The sequence below is a fragment of the Nothoprocta perdicaria genome, unplaced genomic scaffold (genome assembly GCF_003342845.1).
Source record: "Nothoprocta perdicaria isolate Ctin4 unplaced genomic scaffold, notPer1 scaffold_1, whole genome shotgun sequence".
Classification (NCBI taxonomy): Eukaryota; Metazoa; Chordata; class Aves; order Tinamiformes; family Tinamidae; genus Nothoprocta; species Nothoprocta perdicaria.
The window spans coordinates 12948592-12959828 of record NW_020454093.1 but is presented as its reverse complement, the minus strand read 5'-3'; the positions used below and the strand labels follow the sequence as shown (position 1 = coordinate 12959828).

At 44.4% G+C, this 11237-nt stretch overlaps 1 protein-coding gene and 1 long non-coding RNA gene across 2 annotated transcripts in view; one reads left to right on the top strand and one right to left on the bottom strand.

Annotated features, from left to right (window-relative positions):
• Positions 1-1379: 1379 nt before the first annotated feature.
• Positions 1380-3123, bottom strand: LOC112946654. Its single transcript, XR_003249276.1, has 3 exons — positions 3077-3123; positions 2492-2724; positions 1380-1596 (listed from the first exon to the last, which is right to left on the bottom strand). It is a non-coding gene; the product is annotated as an uncharacterized LOC112946654 (long non-coding RNA).
• Positions 3124-5096: 1973 nt separating this feature from the next.
• Positions 5097-11237, top strand: part of PTGER4 (prostaglandin E receptor 4) — an 11124-nt gene continuing 4983 nt past the window's right edge. Inside the window, exon 1 of the mRNA XM_026036001.1 lies at positions 5097-5976. Coding sequence (XP_025891786.1) covers positions 5152-5976 — 825 coding nt within the window. The 5' untranslated portion in view covers positions 5097-5151. The remainder of the gene's footprint in view (positions 5977-11237) is intronic.

Genomic DNA, 11237 nt, shown 5'->3' with positions numbered 1-11237 from the left:
AAAGAAAAAAAAAAGAAAAAGAGTATCACCAAATGGTACCATGAACTGAGCCACTTCCATGACTGCTAATCTAGCTCCAAAACCCCCAGATTCACTGATCTCTTTAGAAGTGCACTTAGCACCCAGCTTTTAGCACTTGATAAAAGTTTCACCTTTCAAGTGGAAAATAACTTTCTTCTTCCAGCTACAGAAGTTGACTTTTTAGTATACTCCTAGGTCCAATTATCACACTTCATCTGAAATTCCTGGCACACAGATACAGAGATATCATCACAGAATTATAGACAATATCCCTAGAAAGAATTTTGAGGTCTCTCTCTCACCRAAACTCTTAGCTAGTCACCAGTAAGACCTGCCAGGTATCCACTTCCTATCAATGCTTGATTGATTTTCAAATATTAGAATTTACGAAGTACCCTTTAAATATTTWAAAGTTCCCTGTAAAACCAATCCAGCATATATTTTTAAAAGATATTAATTTTCTTTAATGAAGCTGTAATAGCTTGTGCCCAAAAGGAACTCAGTTTATAACAGCTCTGTAGGAACTTACCTGCCTATCCATAATTCATCATGTAGGATGTGAAATGGTTGGAATTATTTTAACAGCTCTGATATTAAGAAACTATGTTGAAAGTTAATTACTAGAACTCTTAAGATCTTTCCTTTTATGCTCTCTGAGAACCAAGAGCTCCCAATATTGAAAAAATCTGAAGCTATAAAATACAGCTATAAGCAACAATTAATAAAGAACCTAATTTCATCTGTATAGCTCCAAAGAAACAGCTTGTGAAAAAAATAAAAAATAAAATCAGTTAGAAGTATTTTAACTGTTAATGCAGACCTTATAACTGCAAAATACAGGAATAACTGTCAGTTGTGCTACTACAGGGGCAAATGTCAGTTAAARAGGACAAGTCATTCATTATCCTATAAAGTCTAATACTATCATTTGAATAGGAAAAAAAAAAAAAACCCTTCAGCAACTTGAGCAGCATGACTGACATACACTGTGGCGTGCAGCACGGTGGCAGAGCTGGGGCTTTGGGCACGACCGTGCCCTCCCACCAGGGTGCCCAGGTGCCCACCGGATGCTCTCGCAGATGCCACTGAGGAGCCCTGCAGGGACCCGCTGCAGCTGGACTGATCCCTCAGCAGTGCCAGGAGATTCCCACCCCCTGCCAGAGAATTCCCCCCGCTCAGGGAATTTCCCCATTCATCAGTTGTTTCATTGGGGATGCAGGAAAGGTTCAAGAAATGTTACTATACTAGTAATAATAGTAGTCATATTAATAGTAACCAGAACTCTTGAGATAAATTCAGTGTGATTACTGGATGTGAGGGCTTTACAAGAAAAACAGTGGCAAGTTTAAAATATGAAAAGTTTTATTTACTTACAATGTTGTGTTACAGAATTTCTTTAAACTTGTTTTCAAGATGCTCCTTGTGTATTTTTTCTTTCCTTTTGATCAATTGAAGAAAGACTATTATGTAACATTTGGTTCTGTCTACTCCCATTGTCTATTAATAATGATTTTATTTTGGCATACAAAACAGACGTMGTCTAGTAATATTCATGTTAATGCTTCTTTTTTTTTCCTGGAAAAAAAATGACAAGAGCATGATAACTGAATTAAAATTGCTTACAGAATAAACAAAAAGTTTTCCCATACTCAAATTTCCCACTTTTGGTGGAAGGTTCACGAACTGTTGAGTAATTCAAAAACGCTGCTCAATCTCCAGTGTTTAATGGGAGTTTAGCATGCAAAACATTTTTCAGACCTGCAACATGATAAGAACTCGGGCCACAGCTTTCAAAACTGGCTGTGTGCCAGCAATGAGGTTCTCCTGCCTGATTTATGAAGCTGCTGAAAGCCTCGCTCCTCTGGAAGCGGAGCCCACAGCAGCACCTCCACACCTGCAATGCCTACATGGGCATCAACACTACAAATAATTATTCCAACAGCCTCTACGCAGTGCAAACAAGGCCTCAGAACACTAAGCTGGATGAAGTAGCTTTAAAACGGTTATCGTGTGGCAGCTAAGACAGGCTGAAAAGTTATGAGCCTCTCACGACACCACAGGAAAAAAAAAAAAGGGAAAAAAAGTATGCTATTTTAAATGTCTTTCAGTGGGCGAGAACCACAATGAGTTATACAACTCAGCTAAACAAGCCATACTAGTTCACTCGTGTATGTGAGTATAAATCTTTTAACAATTTAAGAGCATTTGAAACAGGAAGAGAGTTTGTTCTGATGCAAGTAAAATATTTTTGTTAAATTTGATAATTCTACTAGAGCCATGGGATATCACAATATRTATCTGGCTTGATTTAAAGACAACAAATGATAAAGCAAACAAAAACAATTCTAAATAAAATGTTATAATATTTTTATGCTGAATTAACCACATGAACACATTTATATTACTTTATTTTTATGAAGTACTTTTAATGAGCTATTTTCTTCCATAAATTATTATTATTATTCTTTACCTTCAAAGCTTTTCCTTTTTCTTGATGATATTTTTGGTATTTTGACTTGTCACCCAAGTGGTTTTCACACAGACAGCTTTTGTGGTTGCTCAATGCGTGACATTACTGCTATGACAACATGACTGCTCAAGTYGCAGTGGAATTTCTTCAGTTTTTCAGTTCCACTTTAAGTCTCTTCTTTCATCTGAAGATTAAGTCTTCTATGCAGTTACGACTTTCATCTTGACTAGGAACTCCAGATATAAGAACCATTAATTCAAAGGGAAACTCCTAAAACTTAGTCTATTTTTGTAACAACTCCAAAGATTTTACACAACGGGGAGATACAGAGAGAGCACATGTAACCCGTTCCCCAGTTCTGCACCTGACYTCTACTGGGCCCTGTAGTTWAGTAGCTAACTCTATTTCAAAAARCTTATTTTAACATCGTTGCATTCARAACTATACTTCTCTTGTCTCTTCACTGATTCATCTTGCTTACTTGCACTATCAGCCAGTTCTTTAGATAGATTCATTAGAAGATAGACCTTGTAGGACGGAAAATGGCACACACTCCTTCCCACCCAAACACACACATATACGTACCCACCAGGAGCGCCTGAGCCTCCGCTGCTGCAGACTGAGGCTTCTCAAGACAAGCACTCTGTTGAGAGACTGCCAAAGGACCCCGAGACTGCATCTGTGAACAAGCAAAACGTCAAAAAAGCAGCAGCGCAGAAACACAAATCATTTCCTCTGGCCCTAGTCATTACAATCTTTGCATTGCTTAGAGGGAAACAGGGCAATTATTTCCCTATACTAGTAATGACCGCTGCACCTGCTTTACTTTAATCCCATGTTATTGCCTCTCTCTAATGCCAGAGCACCAAGGTCTCAGCGTATAAAACAGGAATCATTGAGAAAACAAGGGTAATTACAGAGCCTGAATCCAGTGCTGTGCACTTGTGACAACTTTCCTGGAACACCTGGGCCTGTGCTAACACGGAAACACAGGAAAGTATTTGAAAGATAAGAAAAGAGCAGCCTGTGCTTTTGTTTTTAAACTATTTTGAGCTGCTTAGAATTTGCCTCTGACGTTTAGGCAGTCTAATGGGGCAGGCCCTGCTCCTGCATGTGGCTGTGTGTTCTCCTGTGCCTAGCCTTTAAAAGTCAAAGACCAGTCGTATTGGCAAAACATATAAATATAAAATATTTTCTCTCAGCAGACTACCACTGCTATAACATCTTTATTCCTATGTAGCGTATTATTTMAAATCCAACTATTTATATTTTAAATGGAATTCATTTTTCCATTTTCCAAAGTCATAAGATGACAACRTTAAACATTACTAAAAAGCTAAATTATCAAATAATAAAAATTGCTTTCTTTTTTTCTTTTTCCTCCATGTGGTCATACAGCATTCAAAATAAAATAGTTCATTTGTTCTCACGCATTTTATTCTGCCATTATATCATAATGCTACCCAGAAATAAAATATTTTAAAGAACACTAATAACTCCATAGACATCACTGTCAATATTTTGTTTGTTTGGGGGAGTATGATAATAATATGTGAAAAAGAACAGACTTTTACGTGAATTTGACCCTCTGTTGCTATAACAGAGCCAAGGTTTCTGCAAGGCCGTAAGCCCCGTGCTGCAGGGTACATGTTTTCTATCGCCTGTCACCTAATGTAACAGAAAGGGCTCGAGCGCAGCCAGCCCCACGTGGCCGAGCCCGTGAAGCAGTCCCGAGGCTTTCCCGTTTCTGTCCTGACAACACCAGCACTCACCACTCCTGCCTTTCATTTCCAACCAAAATACCAGTGAAGCATCTGCTGCGGTGCTGGCGTTTTGTTTTATTCTGCTTTGCTTTCTGTGGACGCTTCCACGCTAGGGGCTCTACGTCCCCAGCTCCTTGCACGAAAGCCACCACACGGGCACCAGATAAAACAATTTGGGGCCCTCCATAAGCGCAGCTGGGAACCGAATCACAACACCGCGCTCTAGCAGCAAGGGTTGTCACCCTGTTACCAAGCCCCTGCTCGCACCCAGCACCCACGCGGCGCCCGGCCCGCGCCTCCCTTCGCTCCCGCTCATCTCGCTGACCGGCTCCTCGGGAAGCAGCGAGGGGCCGAGCGGAGGCGCCGCCGCTGCCGCCTCGCGCCTTCCCCCCTCAAGCGGCAGGCGGCTGCGAGCGGGGCCCGCGGCGCGTAACGGCCGCCAACGGCCGCGCCGCGGCTGGGGCGCCCGCGCGAGCTGCCAATGGGGCGCGAGGGGCGGCCGGAGCTGCAGCCCGCGCTGCGCTCCGCGCCTGCCGGGCACGAGCGGCGGCCCCCGCGAGGGGCGGCGGGCCGGGCCGGGCCGGGCCGGGCGCGACCCCCGCGGCGGGCGGCGCCGCGCGGGGTGGGACGGGGGCGGAGGCAGCGGCGGGCGGGCGGGCTGGAGGCGGCCGCTGCCTCCGCCCCGCGCCCGCTCCGCGCCGGGACCGCGCCGGCCGCCTCGGCTCCGCCTGAAATACGGCAGCGCTTGCTTCGCCCCTCTCGCATTTGAACTTTTTGTTTTCACGCTGAACTTCCTCCCCTTCCCAGCCTGCCCTGGACTTACTATTATTATTTTTTTTTTCTTGGAGACTCTCTCTCACTTCTCGCTGCCATCCAGCGGCGGGCGGCGCGGGCATCATGTCCTTCAACTCCACCATGATGCCACCTGCGAACGGCTCCGCGAACGGGACGGCGAGCGAGGGCGGGAAGCCCCCCACCATCCCCACCGTCATGTTCATCTTCGGCGTCGTGGGCAACCTCATAGCCATCGTGGTGCTCTGCAAGTCCCGCAAGGAGCAGAAGGAGACCACCTTCTACACGCTGGTCTGCGGGCTGGCGGTCACCGACCTGCTGGGGACCTGCCTGGTGAGTCCGGTCACTATCGCCACTTACCTGCAGAACCGCTGGCCGGGGGGACCGGCGCTGTGCGAGTACAGCTCCTTCATCCTCCTCTTCTTCGGACTCTCTGGCCTCAGCATTATCTGTGCCATGTCTATAGAGAGGTACCTGGCCATCAACCATGCCTATTTCTACAACCACTACGTAGATAAGAAGCTGGCAGGGCTCACGCTCTTTGCCATCTATGCTTCCAACGTGCTGTTCTGCGCCCTCCCCAGCATGGGGCTCAGCAAATCCACCTTGCAGTACCCCGACACTTGGTGCTTCATAGACTGGCGAGCCAAGGAGGCCACGCACGCCGCGTACTCCTACATGTACGCCGGCTTCAGCTCCTTCCTCATCATGGTCACCGTGATCTGCAACATCCTGGTGTGCGTGGCCCTCATCCGCATGCACCGCCAGTTCATGCGGCGCACATCCCTGGGCACGGACACCACCTCCAGCCGCTTATCTGACTTTCGCAGACGCCGGAGCTTCCGTCGCATGGCCGGAGCGGAGATCCAGATGGTTATTCTGCTCATTGCCACTTCCCTGGTGGTGCTCATCTGCTCCATTCCTCTGGTGGTGAGTAACGTTGTGCAACCCTTCTCCTTTTCCATCACCCGCATTGCTGAGTCTCTTCTGCTGCCTGTCACATTTGGCCAGCGCTGCCAGCTGTCAGAATAACTTCAGTGCAGCAAATCTACCCATACAGTGATATAAACTTGTATTAGTTTGTATTTACAAGAGGAAAAGGAGCTTAAAATCCAGTGCCAGCAAACTTTTAAATATCTCTTCTTCTCTGTTTAAGCGGAATCCACAGAGCAGAAAACCCAGTGAGAGCTCAAGGCACTTCAAAGTTCACCTGTAAAATTAACTTGTGATGAGTGAGGCTTGGGGCTAGCCTGCATTTCTGCATAGTACTGTGTTTTTTAAAGATGTGCACACTGGTGCTGAAGGGCTCAGGATTCATTACCGTGAAAGAGGAGAATTCCGTGCATGTGGTATCACCAACAAACTTCATGCTTGCACCCTGACACTAAACAGAGTTTCCCACCCTGATGTATTTGCTGTCTTTGGGGTAGATCCYACCACAACCCCCCAAACAGAGAGGGCTTAAATCAGTGAAACCACTTGCTGGTATAATTTTTCAGTTAAGAGAGAGATCAAGAACTTGGCCCACATAAGCCTCAAGATCGCACCAAACTGTCAGACAACATCACCACTAATCACTTGCTAATTTCCTGAATCAGCTGATACTGTAATTGTCATTGAACCCAACGTGTGGGATCCACTTTCTTGTTTTCCTCCACCTTATCCCCAAGGAAGAGGGGGGGRAAGGAAGAAAAACAATAGGGCTCTGGGCTGGGTTCCTGCCTGCCACCCACCATTATAAAGCTTGGCGAAGGTCTCTCCTCTTCTGGCGCGGAGACGTTAAACAAACAGTTGGCTTGCCGAGCTCACCACCTTCCCAAACTTGACCCGGGAGCCCAGCAGCAGCTGTTAGACAGAAAGTGGTTTCAGAAGATGGTTAATTATGAGGGGAATTATCGCAGGYAGGAACGTTCCTGCGGTAGTCCTGCAGTAGAGGGGTTACAAGGTGTGGGAAATACACTTGGCCAAGTAGTGTCAAGAAAAATAGCACTGTRTAAAATGCAACATGGAGATTTAGCAGAATCATCTGAAGGTGTTTGCGAGGTCAGTGAGTCCACCCCCCGCTCCAGAGGCGGCCCCAGTTGTCAGGGACAGGCCAGTTTAGCCACATTACTGGCATATAGAGCAGGCAGTGAAGTGTGGCTGCGCTGCCGCGGGTTCTCCCGCTGCCACCCGAGCCTCCCGTCCCCCAGGGCTGTCATTCCGCCCGGCACACGGAGCACTGTCCCTGTGCCCATTGCCGGGTCGCGCTGTTGGGGCTGCTCRGGGGGTGTCTGTGTGGGGGGCCTGTCCAGCAGCACCAGGATCCGGCTCTGCTCCTGGGCTGCATGGCCAAGGACGGGGCCTGAAACCAACCCTGCAGCAGCCATTTCACAAGGGAATGATACGGTATTTCCAGAAGAGATGCCGGTAAATACAGAGAATAGCTCCTGGGAATTGAAAACRGTGGTGTAAGGCATTACAGGATATCAGTTAATGGGCTGCAGCAGCTCTAGAAAAAAAAACAAGCCTGTAGCTCCTGGAGGAAGAGCTGAGGGAGGCTGAGAAGTCCGCGTGTAAAATACAAAATTAAACTGTCTTTATTCATTAGGAGCTAGGCAGCCTCCTACAGAATAGCTTTAAAAAAGTGGGGGGAGGGACTACCAGAAAGAGAGCTGGATTGTTGACAATTAAAATTAATGAACCTGGGTGGGGTGAAAGGTTTATTATTTAAACAGTTGCTGGTGGATAACTTGCATATATCAGGTGGTGTGTGAAAGWGCAGGTGATGAAGTTCTGCACTTCTCTCAGACCTTGATTCCCCCTGCTTTAAAATGCACCCTGTTACCTTGGGACACATGTTCACACATGTCAGCTTCTCACAGATAAAGCAGCACACCTTTTCTCTATTTAAGATGAAATTAGAAACTTGGTCATTTCACTGTGCTTGTATTTCACTTAGAAGCACATTTTAAGAAAAAAAAATGAAAAAAGAAAACCAAAAAAGCCACATATGGATTAATCATTACAATGTCCAGTATGATGAAGTTATGTTATTACAAAAGTAGCTTAAGTAATTTGCCTCTCCTTGTGGGGAGAAGGCTATAGCCGTACATTGCACGTTAATACCACAACTTGCTACCGTGCAAACCGCTTCATGCTGCACCCTCTGCTGCACSTTTCTTGCACACAGATTGAGCTTATGAGTTCCCAAATAAGTTAAGAAGTAGTCACAGAAGCAATATCTCTGCAATATAAGTCCTTAGAGAGACTTGTATATCTAGTCCCTAGAAAGATGAATATAGGTCCCTCTTTCTCAGGGGCAGCAAGATCACCCATGTGTATGTACGTTTTTAATGACTCAAAGGAATTGTGCAAAATTAAACGTGAGAGCTCTTCCAGCAAAGGAGGAAGAGAAGCAGYCTGACAAACACACAGAAAAAGTGCAAGTAGCAAGTGGCGGTGGCGGCAAAGTTTGGTTATATAAAGCAGGCAGTGTGTGCTTTGGGACTTACCTTTTTCTGATGGCTGATTTCCTACTGATGATTTAAACTGAATAAACTCAAGTTAAGAAAAAGCAACTTATGAAAGAGACCCAAAACTAACTTTTTTTTTAGAATTAAAAATTATTTTGTAATTTCACGAAATTGTAGACAGAAGTGATCTATGGGGCTATATTTACTAGAGTTTGACCAAAAATCTTAGTCTTGAAATATGAATTAAACCTGAAATAGTACGTAAAGGCTTGTCTCGAGTTGAAGTGTATAAAGAACAGCAAACTGAGTCACAGAGAATGGCAGTTTTTAGCAATGAGGCACTCCAGCCCGCAGTTGAAGCTGTCAGTGTTTTAGTGATTTATTCTGAAAATCAGCACATTTTTATGACAAGTGCTTTAACAAAATTATGAAGGATTGTCTAAAATGAAGCTGACAGGACTGAAAGGTGATCAAATTTATCCATGATAGCATTGACAGAAATGGGTATTAGTGAAAGCAAACTTGCCATATAACCTGATGTGATGTCAATATGCAGGAAAGCAATGTGGAAGGCATGGGGAAGAATCTGATAATAGTTTAAAAATGAAATAAGAAAAAAAAATGTACTAGGCTCTTATCTGCATTCCGCTTTGTTTATCTCACTTTTCTAAAAAAAATAAAAATCAGATATACTTAAAAGTAGGGAATAAGTTATATTCAGAGAGAGTTCATGAGAAATCTGTTCTTTAAGGACATGAACATTTTCTGATTCTGACGGCTGAAAACTGTTGTCAAATCAAGGGGAAAGAGAAGATATAAAACAGCATGTTTTAGATCTCATTGACCACATGAAAGAACTAGGAATTTAACTTCATGTTTGATGGATGTGAAAGTTTGGATTTGGCTTGGCTTGTTGGGCTGTGTCTTCTCGGCAGTATCAGGGGCTGCACAGGCAGCAGCAAGGAGGCAGGCAGAGTTTGGGAGCCATGGGGCGATCTAGAGCAGGCACCAAGCCCTTGGAGGACAAAGGTTATTGGCTTGGAGAGCTGAAAAACTTGTTTCCTCCTTACTGCTGTACCGCTTTCAAAGCTATCAGCATGTGTGGCCATACATTGTGAGAACAGCTGGAGACTACAGGGACAACTATTCCTCTAATCATTCTATGCAAGTCACTATATATATATATATATATGTATATATATATATATATATATATAACAAGTCACTTGACAGTACGTCATAGGAATAGAAATTGTGATTGAGTTTGTATTTTGTAAACAAAAAAGGGGGAGCAGCAAACAGCACAGGGCTCTAGTTGATCCTACAATTACCTATATATATATATATATATAACTATAACAAGTCACTTGACAGTACGTCATAGGAATAGAAATTGTGATTGAGTTTGTATTTTGTAAACAAAAAAGGGGGAGCAGCAAACAGCACAGGGCTCTAGTTGATCCTACAATTACCTGTCACTTGAAGATAAACTTATACAATTGTGAACAAGCTGCTAATACTTTTAAAACATATTCCCCAAGTCCTACAGGAAACAAATACAAATTCCATGCCATGGRTATTTTTTTCTTCTAGGTTGCTTCTTTCCTTAGTTCAATTGAATTAAGTCGAAGAACATGAATTAAAATTCACATTGCCTATATTCAAGCACCAGATTAGCTTCTGAGCGTGAAGAAAAAAAAAAAGATTTTTTTTTTATCATGTTTTGATTAAGACTCAATCCAACCAGGAAGCCTGAGTTGCAGAATGCCTTTAAGGTTCTGTGGGCTTGTGGCCGTTAAGAGCTGGCTTAACCTTTCTGGCAGGTTGAAGTAGCTGTGCACAGGCTGTTTCCCTACATAGGGCCGTGTTAGGAATCATTTACCCACATATCATGCACCTGTCAAAAGGATATAAAGTGCCCAGAGATACAGATGTGCTGCGCAGTTAGACACTGTCCTTTCCAGCCACTGAACCAGTATTTAAATAGTTTTGTCTTTCCTTAAGCTCTGCCAGACAGAGTGCTAGGAAGGTGAATAAGATACCCTCATTTCAGATTTTCCTTATGAGAACAACCAACCCATAATTAAATTTCTAATGTACAGAAATCTATAGACACATTAAAAAAAAGGAAAAGAAAGAACAGAAAGCTCCATGAAGTTGGACTATGTACTTCTTCAGCTATCAGAGTATAACTTCTGACTCTGTGATCTGGGTGCATTTATCAGTAAATATCCCTCTCTATCACCCCTCTAATCTTCCTGGTAATTACTGCAGCTAGTAGTATTGGCTTTTAGAAGGTCTCCACTCCCACAGTACTGTCCTTTGGACTCATAGCGCTAAGGGCAGGTACCTGTTCAACAGAAATGATCAAATGCTTTGGCCAGCATTTACACACCTCCAGGATGTATCCTGCTGCAGGAGGAAAGTCTCCTTACAGAATATAGGGAGGAAAGTTTGGAAAGAGCTGTAATGTAACTGCAAATCCTGTGTTAAAAATAAAATAAAAATAATTAAAAAAAAAAAAAAAACCCTTTATCTCACGCCAACTTTCCATCGTTCTGACTCTGTAGCCCCGACTGCCGCCTTTGGGGTTCAGAGCCTGTGTCAGAAAGGAGCAGTTTTACTTGCCCGAGCTTACAAACCAGCTCAGGAACCTTCCAGGGCTCTGCGGAGCGGATGTGCGGCAGCGCCCGGGGCTGTGCGCGCCCTCTGGTTCCCCGCGGGGCTGCGTCCCGC